At 48.1% G+C, this 16,958-nt stretch overlaps 1 protein-coding gene across 1 annotated transcript in view; it reads left to right on the forward strand.

Annotated features, from left to right (window-relative positions):
- The window catches only part of HEATR1 (HEAT repeat containing 1), a 66,494-nt gene that overhangs the window by 17,921 nt on the left and 31,615 nt on the right, over positions 1-16,958 (forward strand). Inside the window, exons 16-23 of the mRNA XM_077345423.1 lie at positions 800-921; positions 1,672-1,872; positions 2,701-2,884; positions 3,086-3,234; positions 8,029-8,221; positions 11,018-11,190; positions 12,666-12,833; positions 14,519-14,761. Of these exons, the coding sequence (XP_077201538.1) occupies positions 800-921; positions 1,672-1,872; positions 2,701-2,884; positions 3,086-3,234; positions 8,029-8,221; positions 11,018-11,190; positions 12,666-12,833; positions 14,519-14,761 (1,433 nt within the window). The remainder of the gene's footprint in view (positions 1-799; positions 922-1,671; positions 1,873-2,700; positions 2,885-3,085; positions 3,235-8,028; positions 8,222-11,017; positions 11,191-12,665; positions 12,834-14,518; positions 14,762-16,958) is intronic.

The following is a 16,958-nucleotide window of genomic DNA, read 5'->3' on the forward strand; positions in this document are numbered from 1 at the left end:
CCCACAGTTAACAAAATCAGGGTAACAATAAAAATCAAACCAGTATACTGTGAAAATGGGGCAGCGGGAAAATGAAACACACAGAGACAGACAGACAGACAGACAGACAGACAGACAGACAGACAGACAGACAGACAGACAGACAGACAGACAAAACAGCCCTTCTTATACTCTAGTCCTAAGGCTTTGCTGAAACCTGATGAAGGGGTGAGTGAGAGCCAGCTTGGTGTAGTGGTTAGGACTGTGGACTATTAGTCTGGAGAGCCTAGTTTGATTCCCCACTCTCCCACATGCAGCCAGCTGGGTGACCTTGGGCCCGCCACAACACTGATAAAGTTGTTCTGACCGAGCAGTAATATCAGGGCTCTCTCAGCCTCACCTCCCTCACAGGGTGTCTGTTCCGGAGAGAGGAAAGGGAAGGCAATTGTAAGCCGCTTTGAGACTCCTGGTAGAGAAAAGCGGCATACAAGACCCAACTCTTCTTCTTTGGAACTTTGGAAGCTTATGATTTATTACTGTTTAAGTAATATGAAATTTGTTTTAAGATTGCACATGAGGGAAATGAGGGAATTCATACTGGTTAGGCATATGCAGATCTTTGGAGGGGCAGCTTATTGTAACACACAGTTTGTCTGGATGGCTTATGATGTTTTTCAGATTAACTCTTAAGAAGTGAAATTAATAGTGTTTATTTGAAAACAAGGGATTGAAGAATATAGCCACAGTCTTCTATTTTCATCATCCAGGGCTGTTACTGTTTTCATGTTTTGTCTTGTTATTGTCATTTTTTGCTGCATAGCTTTCAAAAAAGTGATCAAAGCAACTAAATCAGAATGCTTGGTGCCTGCATCTAATGAAAAACTGATTCAGCTTTTATCGGAGAACATAACTTCAGATGAGCCTTCCTCAGTGTTGCAGATGGTACATGTTCAATTTATAATACTCTTTTTATGCAAGATTGTGCTTTAAATTGCTTAATTAGGAGACTCTTGACGCAGATCTCACAATAGCGACAACAACAACAAGCCTTTAATAGCATATAAAAGTACAATATAAGAAGGGAAAGTGCAAAAGGATCCACTGCTAGAGAAAACAAAGACAAAGATCATGCTTTAGAGGAAGACAATAGCATAAAATATAAAAGTTCTGCTTATGGCATGAAATATAGAAGTGCCCTAGGTTGATGCATGGTGGTTGTAATATATTTAGTATTTATTCAAATTCTAGCCTCTAAGGCAGCTAATAATAGAAATTTGTATATTAAAACAAAATAAAACAGTAAATCAGTAAAACCACTGAACCTCAGGGAAGGGTGGTGTAGAACTGTAATCAATCAATAAATAGGAAAATAGAATCATAGAGTTGGAAGGTACCTCCAGAGTCATCTAGTCCAACCCCTTGCATAATGCAGAAAATGCCCATAGGGGAGAAGCCTGTTGCTCTTAAGCTTGGGGGAATAAATTGTCTTCACTTGGTGTCTTTTCAAAGTAGGGATCAGCCGATTATCTGGGGGGAGGTTGGTGCAATATTCTGTCATTAGGCCACTGCTACCAAGAAGTCCTTGTACACCTGTCCTCTGAAAGCAGAAACACCGCAGAGCAGGGCTTCTGAAGTAGGTGAAAGCCGGTCCTTGCAAATCTAACACTGTATTTTCACTGATCCTCATTGAAGGCGGAAGATCTCATCAGTTTTGCCAAGCGGGATGTTCAGACAGCCAAGCAGAGGATAACTGCTCGCATCATTAGCTGTGTACTTGTCCGGTCCTGCAGCAGCAGCTCACAAGTGGAGGAGTGCCACTTACCACTGGCATTGAAAGTCTTCTCTCTTTTGAATGAAAGCGTAAGGAAACTTGAAGGGCAATATAATGTAGAGGTGAGAGCTCTGGTTTTGTAACATGGGAAGAAAAGGGACAGCAGATTCGTGTGTGGCAATGTTTTTTGATCTGATTTGACTGTACTGCTCCTGGTTAAGTTCTGGGGGCCATTTCATGTCTTCCGAGTGCAGCACCAAGAAGCTTTCATGCAGCCTTACTGACGGCAGCCTTGTCACTTGAGGCTGCAGTGAAACAGCCAGTTGGTGGGAGACTAGGGGCCTGTTGGGAGGAGAAGACCTAAATCTTCTGGGATCCTGACAAGGGGGCAGTGAGAAATTGTAGGTGAGGGGGAAGGGGAAAGTCAGTTGCAAAAGGGCAGCACATGCTGGTGATGCAAATGCAAGGAGAGACTCCTGCACTGGAGCTGGAAGGCCCAAGGAGCCAGGAAGCAAAGTAGAATGATGTTAGGGTAGGACCAAGTGAAGTACACCCATGATGCTTTGTACAAAGTTAAGAATGTCTGTGACCAGTTGCAGTAGGGCCAGGCCATTAAAGCTGTTTGAACCCTAGGATATCTCTGGTTTTATTTTTATTTGATTGATTGATTGTTCGCTTTGTAGCCCGCCATCTTACACAGTGGCTCATGGTGGGTAACATCAGTATCAGTACCCCACAATAAAAACTCCACAGAGCTCCTGCTCATCATGCTCCCCAATCCTGTGGAGAATTAAGGCCTGTTTTAGTTTGAACAACATTCATGTTGGGGGTGGGGGAAGATGAGGATATTAAATACAGATGTTCATGAACATGATCCTGCATTGCTTTTTAATGAACCAAGAGGCAGAGAAAGAATGGTAATGTGTGGATTCCTGTGTTTGCATTCTCAGGGATTTCCGAGTACATTCTCTGTTGAAATGGCCTGTGGGAGCGAATTGCTTTTGGAGACCTTAACTGCATACATTAAAAAGCTGAACACTGGGAAAGATGTAGATGTAGAACATGCCGTCCTGCTTATCATTTTGTTGAGAATCTTTATTGAAGGCCTGCAGTTTCCTGATTCCTTTGTGAAAGGCAAGTTTTCAAAGCTTTAATTGTATTGGAGAAACCATCTTTAAAATTAATCTTGCAATCTCTTGGTGGTAATATGTTGTTCTTTTCTGAATATTGTGATCATCTTTTGAAGAAGGCAGCCCTTGTAGATCTGTGATGTGCAAAAAAATGGTTTGGGGCAGCCCCGGTGACTATTTCTTGCATTTCTTCTCAACCTTATAGATGAGGTCTGGTGGAATCCTGAAACACTAAGCGACAAGAGCAGAGACTTCTTGCACCTGCTGCTGGGGCTCTTTGATGTTCTAGTCTTCAGAGCCAGTGAAGGAATCTATGCCGAACAGTTTCGTGCAATGATAAGACTTCTGTTTGAGGTATAATTTTCTTTTCTATGGGGAAAGTTAAACATTTATTATTATTGTTATTATTATTATTATTATTAGATTTATTTCCCGCCTCTCCCGATAGGCTCGAGGCGGGTCACAACAACTAATCCCATTAAAATTCCCATTAAAATATCAGTCTACTAACTAACATGGCAGCTAAAAATCCCATCCCTCCCCCAATTATTAAGAGGTGAAGAGGAAAGGATAGGGGAGTAGCGTACACTCCAACTCCTAGGGGGGGAGCGATGTCCCTGATTTGCTGACCCCAGCCTCAACCATAGACCTGGTGGAAGAGCTCCGTTTTACAGGCCCTGCGGAAAGTTGACAAATCCCACAGGGCCCGCAGATCACCCGGGAGCTCATTCCACCAGGTAGGGGCCAGGACTGAAAAAGCCCTGGCCCTGGTCGAGGCTAGGCGCGCTTCCTTCGGGCCGGGAATGACCAACAGGTTCTCACCCGCAGAGCGTAAGGCCCTGCGGGGGACATAGAGCGGTAGGCGGTCCCTCAGGTATGTGGGTCCCAACCCGCGTATGGCCTTGAAGGTTAAAACCAAAACCTTGAACCGGATCCGGGCAGCAATTGGCAGCCAATGCAGCTGCCTCAGCACCGGCTGGATGTGGGCCCTCCAAGATGTTCCAGTGAGGACCCTAGCGGCTGCATTTTGTACCAGCTGTAGTTTCCGGATCAGGGACAAGGGTAGGCCTGCGTAGAGCGAGTTACAGAAATCTATTCTGGAGGTGACTGTCGCATGGATCACTGTGGCCAAGTGGTCAGAGGACAGGTAGGGCGCTAGTAGCCGGGCCTGGCGAAGGTAGAAAAATGCCTGACCCGCTACTCTCTTGACCTGAGCCTCCATAGTCAGGGAGGCATCAATGGTCACACCCAAATTCCTAGCTTGGGGCACGATGGTAAGTTGCACCCCTGCTAGGGTGGGTAAACGCGTTACCTGTTCCCACCCCCTTCCCCCCAGCCACAGGACCTCCGTCTTGGAGGGGTTGAGTTTCAGGCGACTCTGTTCGAACCATTCTGTCACCGCTTCCAAACATCTGGCAAATGGTTCCGGGGGGGAGTTCGGGTGACCGTCCATTAGGAGATAGAGCTGGGTGTCATCCGCATACTGATGGCAACCCAGCCCAAAGCTCCGTACCAGCTGGGCCAGAGGGCGCATAAAGATGTTAAACAATGTGGGGGAGAGGACCGCACCCTGAGGGACCCCGCAAGGGAGTCTATAGGGCCGCGAGAGCTCATCCCCCACAGCAACCCTCTGGGACCGGTTCTGGAGGAAGGAGCGTATCCAGCACAAGGCTGTGCCCCGTATCCCCGTGCCGGCCAGGCGATGGACCAACAGTTCGTGGTCCACGATGTCAAAGGCCGCCGATAGGTCTAAAAGGACCAACACGGCTGACCCACCTCTATCCAGCTGGCGACGGAGGTCATCCAGCAGAGCGACCAAAACCGTCTCCACCCCGTGGCCAGGGCGGAAGCCAGACTGATATGGATCGAATGCTGAAGTTTCCTCCAAGAATGCCAGGAGCTGGTCCGCTGCCGCCCTCTCCACCACCTTGCCCAGGAACGCTAAATGCGACACTGGGCGGTAGTTAACAGGGTCCAGCGGGTCCAGCGATGGTTTCTTCAGGAGAGGGCGGACCACTGCCTCCTTCAGCCGCTCAGGAAACTCTCCCGTACTCAGGGAGGAGTTGATGATGTCTCTGAGCTGGCCCCCTATCTTCTGGCCACCTCCCTTGAGGAGCCAAGAAGGACAGGGGTCGAGGGGGCAGGTGGTCGCCCTGACCGAACCTAGCAACTTGTCCACTTCAGAAGAAGAGAGCCGCCTGAAGCCATCAAACCTCACTACCAATGGCGGCCAACAGGTCTCCAGTTCATTCACTGTATTAATTGTGGCGGGAAGGTCGCGGCGGAGTGACAAGACTTTATCCGCAAAATAGCTCGCAAATGCCTCGCAGCCGATTTCCAATTGTCTGGTGTTTTGGCGCCCCTCAAGGGCGGTAAGTGATCTAACTATCCTGAATAATTGGGCCGGGCGAGAGCTTGCGGACGCGATTTCCGTGGCAAAAAACTCACGTTTAGCCACTTTCACCGCCATCTCATACGCCCTCATAAGCGTGCGATAAGATGTTCTTGCAGCCTCGTCACGAGTCTTCCGCCACACTCGCTCCAGTCGTCTCACTTCCCTCTTCTTCTCCCGGAGCACCCCCGTGTACCAGGGGGCCCGTTTGAGTCGAGGGCAGAGAGGACGTTTAGGAGCGATCTCATCTATGGCGGCCGTCAGGCGGGACTGCCAGTCCCCCACCATGGCCGCAAGTGAGTCGCCAGGAGGCATCGGGTCCCGCAGAGCATTCTGGAAACCGAGCGGATCCATGAGTCTCCGCGGGCGGGCAAAAATACGCCCGCCGCCCAACTGGGGAGGGGGTGGCATCTCAAGCCGGGCCCGCAGGGCATAGTGGTCTGACCACGGCACAGCCAAAGCTGTATCCAGATCCACCTCTATCCCGGAGCCAAAAATCAAGTCAAGCGTGTGGCCGGCGTAATGGGTGGGCCCAGCAACAAATTGCGAGAGCCCCAGTGTCGCCATGGATGACACCAGGTCCCCGCCAAGTCCTGAAGAGGGCGCGTCCGCGTGGACGTTGAAGTCACCCAGGATTAAAAGCCTGGGGAACTGCAACGCCCAGGCGGCCGCCGCCTCCAGCAGGCGGGGCAGGGCATCTGGCTGGGCTTTGGGCGGACGATATACTAGCCAGATAGCCAAGCTCTCGACCGAGCCCAACTCAATACCGACACACTCCACCCCACCGATTTCCGGCCCCGGGAGAGCCCTGTAGGAGAGAGCCTCCCGGACCAAGATTGCCACCCCCCCTCCTCTCTTGTGGGTCCGGGATTGGTGAAGAACGGAATATCCTGCTGGGGCCAGTTCTCTCAAGGCCACCTCCTCTCCATCTCTCAGCCAGGTCTCCGTTATGCACGCAAGGTCAGCCTTTGACTCCGCAAAGAAGTGTTGCAGAGTCGCAGCCTTGTTCTTGATCGACCTTGCGTTGCACAAGACCAATGTCGGACCCACTTTCCCCTTAGCCTCCACCCTCACATCCCTGGGGATGGGACGGAGGTTAGAAGGGGATCGAGCACACCCAGAGCGCCGGTCGTGTTTCCACGGCCGGGCCCTATACGGGACACCAGTGCTCCCAACCCTTCTCTTGTCCAACCTCCTCCCCCAGCCATAGCGCCCCTGGCCTGTGATCGTCGGGATCCCGGCCCCTCTATATGTTCCCCCCCCTGACCAGAACTCCCCCTCCATAATTCCTCCCACCTACCCCCCCCCCAAGAGAGGGCACTAATACACCTAGGTCCTTCTCCCTACAACTACATCCCACCCTAGCCCGCCCAGCCCACTTACACTATCACCCACCCAACCCCACCTCCCCCCACCCACCAATTCTAGCAGCTAGCGAGAGGGGTCCGATCACAGGGCGAGATCCCACCTATCTCAGGGGCTCTCTCTGTCCTCTGGCCGATCCTCTCTACTTAGCTGACCTAACCTAATCTCAAGCCTCTCTTGGTGAAGATCTCAAAAAAATCACCCTTCCATCCACAGTAAGTCAGTATTGACAGCAATAAGAAGGAGCAGGTCCAAATGATGTTCTGGCCAGAGCTACTGGGTGGAACCAAAAGGGCAAAGCTAAGCCCAGAGACCAAGCTCTGGGAGATATTCCGGTTGCCTCTGGGTGGCAGTCTGGGGACCAAATTCTCCTCTCCTCCAGTCTTGGCTTCGCTCTTAAAGTGAAAGCACCAAAGGCTTTCCCGTCCTCCAGGTTGTACTTCCACCGGTGAGGGATCTCCTTAACGACCGCGCAGGGCCCTGGGCAAGCCGAACTCCGCCAGGGAGCCTCCTCCCGTTCCCGCGCTGGTCCAAGGACTGAGGCACGACCCACGACTCTTACAGCAGGCTCCCCAGACTCCAAAATGCTCCTCCGCCGCCGCCGCATTCTGCGCTGCACCAGCCAGGAACCAAGCCAGAGCCCAGAGAGACCTGCCGCGAGTAGTTCTTTCGTCGTGTTACCCTCCTCTCCCAGCAAGCGCCGATTTTCCTCTTCTCCCCACTGCAGCTGGATGGGGGAGGGATACTCTGGGGGCTCCAAGCTTAGGGAAGGGGCGCGCAGCCCAACAGATGGAGAGAAGATCTTTCACAGGGCCCCGTACCGTCCTGGGACCCTGTGCTGCAGTCTGGCACTAGCTCGAATCACCCCCCAAGCTTGCGTAGGTCCCCTTCCCCCAGCATAGCTGACTCACGCTGGGGTGGCCTCCGACGCGAGCTCGGTGATGTTAATTGGCGTTTTTGCTAGGCCGCTGTTATCTCCTTCTTTGCGCCGCTGCCTCCTTGAGGTTGCTGCCGAGCCAACTCTGCAAAAGGGAAGGGGGGGGGGAAACTAACCCCAGTCCCCCAAAAATTGCCAGGGGGAGAGTGCCTGGTAGTTTTCAGGCACTCATAACCAGTGGTGCCGGGTGGAGCTCTAAACTCCTGCATCCGGCACGGCCGCCAATAGCCATGTTTTACAAAATATACAATATTTAAGGCTGCATGTGATCCTAGGACAACTAAGAATAATTTTGCTTTAAAAATGTTCATTTACAGCAGTTTTACTGTGCATTAGTGTTCCTCGGCTTCAGTGAAATCCCATATCCGTTTAGATATGATGTGTATACAAAGTCAAGGCAAAGCCAATGGTGATGTATGCATTTAATCATTTCTGTCTCTTTTTTAATTTAAAGGTACACTTTAAAGAGCCAGAGAATCAATTCAAGTTTCTTTCAGTTTTATGGACTTACAATTACAATCTGTCCAATCAACTTGATTTTGGGGTGGATGCTGTGCTACAGACTCGGGCGTTATATATAGGCTGTGTGATGCTTACATCACAAACTTCACAAAAGAAGAGGCAGCTGGCATCAGCAGCTTCTCCAGGTACTGTCCATTCAACGCTGTCATATTTTGCAAGAATAGTTCTGACCTGTGTGGAATCAGTGGAAGGACTGCAGGCTTTTAACTGCCTTTATGGGAAAGAGATCCTCTTTATGTTATGTTTAGGTCTTCATGTTATATTATTTATCATCTGCCTTTCTCACTGAGACTCAAGGTCCCGTTTCTTCCATTGAAATGTTTTCATTAGTGAATCATTTTGTTCTAATGCAGGCCTGTTCCTTTATAAAAATACCCTCTTGTAGAGTTGTGTTTTACATAGTTTGCACTACACTACAAAAGTGTAGAAGTTTTCCTGGCCTCCTCTGACAGGCTGTTATGCCTTTAAGAGAAGGGCTGAATTTGGCAAGTGTACTTTACTCTGTAATTGTCCTCTTCATGAAAGAAAGGTCACAATTTTATTGACAGAAAAGAGTTTTATGGATTAAGTATCAAAAATGCAACGTTTTAAAGAAAAGTTCAGGCAAGCTGAAACCCCAAACACTGTGACTAGAATGAATTATTTTACCATTTTGTGATAGTTATGAAATGTGCTATGCACCTATGTGGAGATCATGGAGTCTGTGACCGATAGAGGTAACACTATCTCTATATTCTGGTGTATGGCACTTCTGGGCTAGTATTCATTAAGGATTTTCTGAAAATAATCTCATTCTTATACCCGTCAGTAAATTCAATCAGATAGTATCCATTTAAAGAATTAATTTGCTTGGATTTTATATACCACAAGCTGAACAAGTTTACAAAGGGGATCTTTGCTGTCTTCTAGTTCCTACAGCAGCCACCTGTGGCTGCCAAGCTGCTTCCTGAGGCTTGGGGGGACTCTCAGGGATAGGGCACGGCATTTTGAGATTAGCGTGGAGTGGGACCGTGCCTCTGTAGCAGAGGCTCTTTGCATACAAAAGGCCCCAGGTTTGGTGCCTGGCATTTCTAGTGAAAAAAGGCCAGATGGTGGGTGATGGGAAAGACCTGAAACCTGGAGAGGTGCTATCAGTCTGAGTAGACAGTGCTGACCTTGGTGGAATGATGGTCTGATTCTGTACTGGCAGCTTCATGGATGTGATGTTGGGGGCTGCAGGCATCCTGACAGGGAAGATTGGCAGAAATTCCCCCTCCCCCACTTACTCCCCCACAAATGGAACTGCAGCTTGGCAGGGAATGGTGGTAAGATTTCTGCAGTTTCCTCCTTGTTGATACGCTGTACCTCCTGAATCAAACCCATAATCCATCAAAGCCAGTGTTGTCTTCTTAGTCTGGGAGCAACACTCTCTCCAGGGTCTCTGGAAAAAGACTTCTCCATAATCTACTGTATGATCTTTTTAACTGGGAATGCTGGGGATTGAACCTGGGACCATCTATATGCCAAGCAGATGCTCTACCACTGAAGCACAGCCCCTCTCACAACTGCTTTTCCATTGGAGAAAGGGCAGGGATGCTGATGTCATTGTTGGGCATCTTCTCTCCTGTCCACCTGCCTCAAGCTATCAAGAGCCAGTACTGTGGGAGGATTCCTAGGCAACCAGGCCACTTGTCTGCCCACTGCATAGGATGGATGGCCTTGTGGTTCAGAGGGGGTTGGGGAAGACTGTGCCAGATGTAGGGGCTGTCACTGTGATGTCCCCAATGAGTTGAGAGTTCTTCATGGCAGATTTGTTTGGGTAGGGTGGTGAGGCAGAGCAGTAAGCATGGCTATCTGGTACATCTGATTATTTAGCCACTCCAGTTCACAGTTCAAGACTTTCTCTCTTTGCAGGACACTTAAAATAGAAATAAAACCTTACAAAAACACAATGGATTTGCTATTATAAAACCCATAAAAGATACAGTTTAAAGAGGACAGTCAATAATAAAATTGTAGGGTGGAGCAGCCCATCTCTTATTTACTCCCCAAACCAGACTATTTACTTGGTGGGACAATCAGGATGGCCTCTCCCAGTGATCGTAACTCCTAGGCAGGAATGTATAGAAGAAGATGATCTTTCAGACATCCCTTGCCTCAGGCCATCTAGGGCTTTAAATGAATGCCAGATAACATGTCTTTTGCTGTATTCATTTTATTTTAAAATTCATGTCTTGCCTTTCCTTGAGCTCAAGGTGGCTTGTGAGGTAAGATACTCTTCTATTGAAAATCCAGCCATTTACAATCAAATGGCAACTAAGCATCAACATTTTTAAAGTAGCACAACACCAACAGCCCAGAAATACCTGCCTTTCACATCCTTCACAAGTTTAAACCCACTTAAAAAGGAATGTCTTGATAGCTTTTTGCAACAACTAAACAGTGAAGTTGCTTGCCTAAAAGCTACAGGGAATGGACTCTCTCAGGCAGGTGCAGTCATTGAGAAGCTTCTGGAGTGGCTCCATCTACCATGTTCAGCAGAGTCTGAAGCCTTCCTTGAATCTTAGGCTGAAGGAAGACTTTGGCTGAACCAAGTGGCTGGATCCCACCCCCTGTTGCTTGTAAGCGCAGGTCTGAATTGGAAGCAGGAGGAGCTCTCCCATGAAAACTGTTAATGTGGAGAAGGGCCTGAGTCCTGCAGTGGTGCTTCAAAGAACTATAAATCCCAGAATAAATAAACATGATGACTGACAGATCCTGGACAAAGACAGTATCCCCAGCAGTCTTGCCCTCCCAGAAAGAAAGGACTTGCAGTGTCTAAAATGCCAAGAGCAAAGGTTTACTTTTAAAGACTTCCTTCTAGGTTGTACTGTGTAACAGTGATATCACATGCACTTTAAAAAAATAACCAAAGTTGTTTCTCGCTTTTTATTGTCTTGCAGTGGCTATATCATTGCTGATTAATTTGGCAAGTCCTGTGAGCGAAGTCAGAAGAGCTGCTCTTAGCTGCCTCCATTCCATTAGTGGAGTAAAGGAATCTACGTTTCATCCTATTCTGCATTATTTAGTTCAGAAAGCAGAAGAGATAATATCTGACCAGACTTACGTGAGCCAGGTAACACTTGGGAAACCATTTTGTCCTGCCTGCTTTGAGTCTCAATATCTTTTGCTTCCGGATGATTCAGATGCTGGGCCGCTATTTTCCATCCACGGGGAGGCAGACCTTTTGAAGGCTTGGCCAGTGCCCTCCCCATTTCTTTCATAGAGCCAGTCTTTCTCCTGCCTTTGTTGGAGCAGGTTCTATGTTCAGGTGCTTGGTCTACTTCTTAGTGTAGAGCTTCCTTCAAGCCAGCCTGAAGAACATTCCAGGACTTGGGATTCCAGATGCCAGCCGCTTAAGCTGTTTCCCTGCAGCAGTTTGCAGTGTGGCTATGGTACACATGTTGATAGTGTAGCCTCATGAGTGGGGGTTAGTTGCATGTGGGGGGTTCCCCCTCCAAAGGATGCCCTCCCTTCTGATGGAGGGCCAGGTGAATATGAGTTGCATTGTTCCTGTGCTTGTGGCATTCACATGCATGCAGTGATGCATTTCAGAATACCATGGGGGAAGCAGCCCTTTGTGGTTCATTGTGTGTGAGGAAGCCCTGGACAACAAGGCTGGTATTTTTAGAAGTGGGGGAGTCTATGATGACAAGAGGAAAGGGTATTGATATAATGCCAGATAGAATTATGCTGGTACGGACAGGAAGACACTTGGTACACTTGGAGAGTAGGATCTGTTGTGTTTGTTAAAGTTCTTTTACCACATCTTTCATTGTATAGTATGCACAAGTTCAAGTATCCAGAGGTTGTAAGGTGCTTTTTGATGTGGGACACATCTTCTGGCTCCCCTGGGACAGAAATGGGTACAGACATGGCGTCCATACTTCCACCCCAGGGAGTGCACCAGAAGAGGCTGGGGCAGCTGTGCGGTGCCGCAGCAGGTAGCCACCTGGGGCAGTGCAGGCCATTGCAGGAGGAGGATGGGCCAGTGCCATCCTGCTTGAGGCCAGGGGACATTGTGAGGCAACGCAGAAGTGAAGGGAGGGAGCAGGGAGTCTGGTGGTGGGGAGGCCTCTGGGTGGCCGGTTGGAAGCTGAGTGGTTCCTGGGGGCAGGGTGGCTGCCTTCTAAGTCTGTGAGGGCTGGAGCGCAGGCTGCAATGCCAGCACAGGCCCAGGCACTGCCCTCCAGGCCGGAGGAGTCTGGGGCCCTCCTGGGAGAAGAGGTAAGGAAAGAGGGGGAGGACTCTTTGTATGCATGTTTGTGTGTGTGTGCATGCATGTCTGGGGGCAGAGGGACTGGGGAATAGATCGGGGAAGGAGAGAGAGGAAGTGGGAAGGGAAGGGGTTTGTGTGTATGTGTGTGTGTGTTTGTGAGATAGGGAAGGAGATGTATTAAAGAACTCCAAAGCAGGTATGTGTCCCATATACCTGTGAGAGCCCGGGTGTCACTACTTTTATTGTAACTGCAGTTGAAAACAAAATTTTATTCAACAAAAGACGGTATGATGAATAATTCCTCAGTGACATTTCCTTTTTCTCAATGCCAGGGCCTAGGTAGTCTGTTTGGGGATCTGCATGTCCCGCATAAGGACAAGATTCCACAGCAGAAGCTATCAGAAGCACTGGAAGCCTTACTAGAATGTGTACAAGACATCAGATGTCCATCATATGTTGCACGAAATGTGATGAGAATTCTTCAAGAAATCAATGGCAAGGTAAGTGATGCACTTTAAGTCAAAGTTTATATAAATGTGCTATGTCCTCCAGCTCTTGGGGGGTGGTGCGGCATTCAAAAACTTTATTATGTACTTGGTTCCTTGGAACAAGATAATTAGGTGTCCAGACTGCATATGACACATTGTGCATGCGCAGTATGTTGGCCCAAGCATGCCCCAAGCTTTAAAAAATATAGTTTAACTAGCAAGAAAGACCATTGCAACCACGAATGCAATGGGCCCTAGGGCCCAGGGGACACCGGCAGGTGCAGATCTCTCTCTCTCTCTCTCTCTCTCTCCCTCCCTCCCTCCCTCGCAGCAGGAGCCATAGCAGGTAACCAGGGCTCTTTAGCGGTTTGGCAAGGGTCTCTGTGTGTCTCTCTCTCATGCGCTGGCTCCTACAGCGTCTGAGAGCAAAGTGGCTAGTGTCCAGGGAGGGAGTGTGGGAGCTGTAGGTGCAGGGACAATCAGCTTTGCTGCCTGTACCCTGATTGGCCCTATTCCAACTCGGACAGCCGGACACGTTCCTCCCCCAGGCTGTTTCACAGATATTAAGAGGAACAAAGATTTACCATGTACAACATACAAATACTTTTCAAACATCGGCTTCACAGATGACTATTCTGTAGCACACTAACTAATGTATGTAATGTAGAAGTAATGTAACTAGCTGAGCCCAGGGAAAGTGAGGTTTGGAGGTGGGACTTCAGAAAGGCACCATGCTTCAGAGTCCACCCTCCATAGCAGCCGTTTCTGCCTGGGGAGCTGATCTTTACAGTCTGGAGATGGGTTGTCATACCAGTAAATCTCCAGGCCCCACCTGGAGGTTGGTGACCCTCAATTTGGAAATATTCCTTGTGATTTGGAAGTGGAGCCTCAAAAGGGTGCAGGCCTCATAGTCCACTGTCTGTCTGCCTCTGTGTGTGTGTCATGCTGAGAGCAATGCAGGGGTGCCTTTTTGAAGGGACAAGCATGAGGGGGGAGAGCTTTCCCTTCAGCCTAACTGCCTGGAGATGAACTGTACTTCGAGGGGGATCCTCAGATCCCATCTGGAGGCTGGCCTCCCTAAATTTCAATGAGGTACAATGCTAGAGTCCCTTCTCCAAAGCAGCCATTTTTTCCTGGGAGATCTTTATAGACTAGAGATAAGCAGTAATTAAAGGAGTTCTCCAGGACCCAACTGGAGGTTGGCTGTCTCTGGTCTGGAAATATTCCTTGAGGTTTGAAAGTGGGGCCTCAAAAGGGTATAATGCCTCCACTGCCACCCAGCTAGCCACATAGTACCCGAACCATTGCAGAGAGGAAGTAAGTTGCCTGATAGATGTAGGTTCATGTTCTGGAATTCCACACTTCCTAGGTGTGCTTGAACCTCAGTTGGTAAAGACTGCTGTGCACAGAGAGACCTCCTCTCAGGGTTGCCAGCTTCCAAGTGAGGCTTTGCCTCTAGTGTAACATAATTTGCAACACTGTCATAATTTGAATTGTTGCAATGATGCCTGGGTTTCCATGAATGTAAATTGCAGTGGCTGATATACTAATAAATAGTCTGAATAACTGAGATTTATGATCACTGACTGAAAAGCATGAATTGGGGGAGGAAGGGATACTGCTTAAGACATTCCTTTGTGTTCTTTTAAAATGCTTCTTGGTTTTGAAAACCACTTGCTTCTCTCATCTACCTTCAGGAGGTGCTTTCTCGCTTGCTTCCTGTCCTGGATCAACTACTGGAAAAAGCTCTTATCAGACCAGATTGGTTGCTAAAAGACGAGGCTCTTCTTTTGCATGCCATTCTTGGGAAGTATAATCAGCACGCAGCTGCACTCTTGTGCACAAATGAAAAGTGTCTAGATTTGTTCATCAAATGCCTACACATCTCCCAAGAAACCTACAAAGGACTTTCTGCTTTCCAGATTAGAGCACTTGAGCAGGTGAGAAAGAGACCCCTTTTAATTACAGTATTTGACAATGGAAATTGCCATGTAAGTCCTTAAAAAATGAGAAGGCCCGTCTTCATGGACAAAAGATTTCTCTCAGATCACTGTACCACTGGTAGTGGTTTTCTATCCCCATTTTCGCCACTTTCAATTTTCCATTGTTCTCTTATAGTACATTGTTCCCATTGTTCTCTTATAATGCAAAACTCAAGGTCGGAGCCAAGGGTTCCATTGCACTAATGTCGGGGGCTTCTACTGGTGCCAGAGGCCTTGCTCCAGTGGAACAGGCATGTTATCATCATCTTAAAAGCAAATGATCTGACACTCCCCAGTGTGTATATGCTGCGAGCCCAAAGGAGGTATACACCAGAGGAAGACTGTTGCCTTCATTCCTTGCTTGCCCCAAAACATCTGTATGATCATTGTTAGCAGAACATTTGCAGTGGCAGGTAGCTGAGAGATCAGATGAGCGTATGCCCTGTCAAACTATACTGACACATTCATTTATAGAAAGAACTCCCTGTGTCTTTGAAAGTGCTTGGTCCATTTTTAATGAAGCCCGTAGTGAATTTTTTCCCCTTCTGCCTTAAAAAGCCCATTTGGTGCAAAAGCTCTTCAGCAGTTAGGATTGCATGTGCTTTTCATTACTGCTTAAAGGGCAGGATACCTTTGTGTGTTATAAAGAGATGGTTGTCTATGGTCTAAATGCTTTGTATAGATTCTGAATCCGAAGTTCAGCAGATTTTTCTTAAGTATCTATTCAAATTTCTATTGTCTGTTACTGAAGTTCAGACAATAAAGCGTGTTTCTAAAAAGTACAACAGAGAGAGTGTAATTGCTCCCTGCAAACCTATCTCCAGGCTCCTAAAGGCCTGAATGCTACTGACAGGCCTGACGTTTTATATGTCCAAAGTAGCTTCATTGGTTACACTTTAGAAGGGCATTGGAGATCTTGGTTCACACATGTAATTTGCAGCCAACATCTTGCTGCACCGTCAAGTGAGCTCATGCTCTGTCTATTAGATGTGATCTATGAGGACCAGTTTATAAGTTAACAGAAGTTGCACTATCACGCTTGGAACACCCTTGTTGAATCAAACTGACGGCCCTTCACATTCACCTTCCAGTAATGGCCAACCAGGTTCCTCAGAAGATCCATCATTGCCACAGAGAGGCAGTTGGCATTCATAGGTAAACTGTCTCTGAACATGGCAGTCACATGAAGCTATCCTGACTAATGGCCATTGATAGAATTATCCTTTTGTGTAATCTTCTTTTAATGTTCCAAAGTAGCCAGTTGTGCTTATTTCACCAAATATATGTATATAGTTATATATACAAATATATATATTGTTGTTGTTATGTGCGAAGTCGTGTCCGACCCATCGCGACCCCATGGACAATGATCCTCCAGGCCTTCCTGTCCTCTACCATTCCCCGGAGTCCATTTAAATTTGCACCTACTGCTTCAGTGACTCCATCCAGCCACCTCATTTTCTGTCGTCCCCTTCTTCTTTTGCCCTCGATCGCTCCCAGCATTAGGCTCTTCTCCAGGGAGTCCTTCCTTCTCATGAGGTGGCCAAAATATTTGAGTTTCATCTTCAGGATCTGGCCTTCTAAAGAGCAGTCAGGGCTGATCTCCTCTAGGACTGACCGGTTTGTTCGCCTTGCAGTCCAAGGGACTCGCAAGAGTCTTCTCCAGCACCAAAGTTCAAAAGCCTCAATTCTTTGACGCTCGGCCTTCCTTATGGTCCAACTTTCGCAGCCATACATTGCAACTGGGAAGACCATAGCCTTGACTAAACGCACTTTTGTTGGCAGGGTGATGTCTCTGCTTTTTAGGATGCTGTCTAGATTTGCCATAGCTTTCCTCCCCAGGAGCAAGCGTCTTTTAATTTCTTTGCTGCAGTCCCCATCTGCAGTGATCTTGGAGCCCAGGAAAATAAAATCTGTCACTATCTCCATTTCTTCCCCTTCTATTTGCCAGGAATTGAGAGGGCCGGATGCCATGATCTTTGTTTTCTTGATGTTGAGTTTCAAGCCAACTTTTGCACTCTCCTCCTTCACCCGCATCAACAGGCTCTTTAGTTCCTCTTCACTTTCTGCCATTAGAGTGGTATCATCTGCATATCTGAGGTTGTTGATATTTCTCCCTGCAATCTTGATCCCAATTTGTGACTCCTCTAATCCC

This window comes from Paroedura picta, chromosome 1, assembly GCF_049243985.1.
Source record: "Paroedura picta isolate Pp20150507F chromosome 1, Ppicta_v3.0, whole genome shotgun sequence".
Taxonomy (NCBI): Eukaryota; Metazoa; Chordata; class Lepidosauria; order Squamata; family Gekkonidae; genus Paroedura; species Paroedura picta.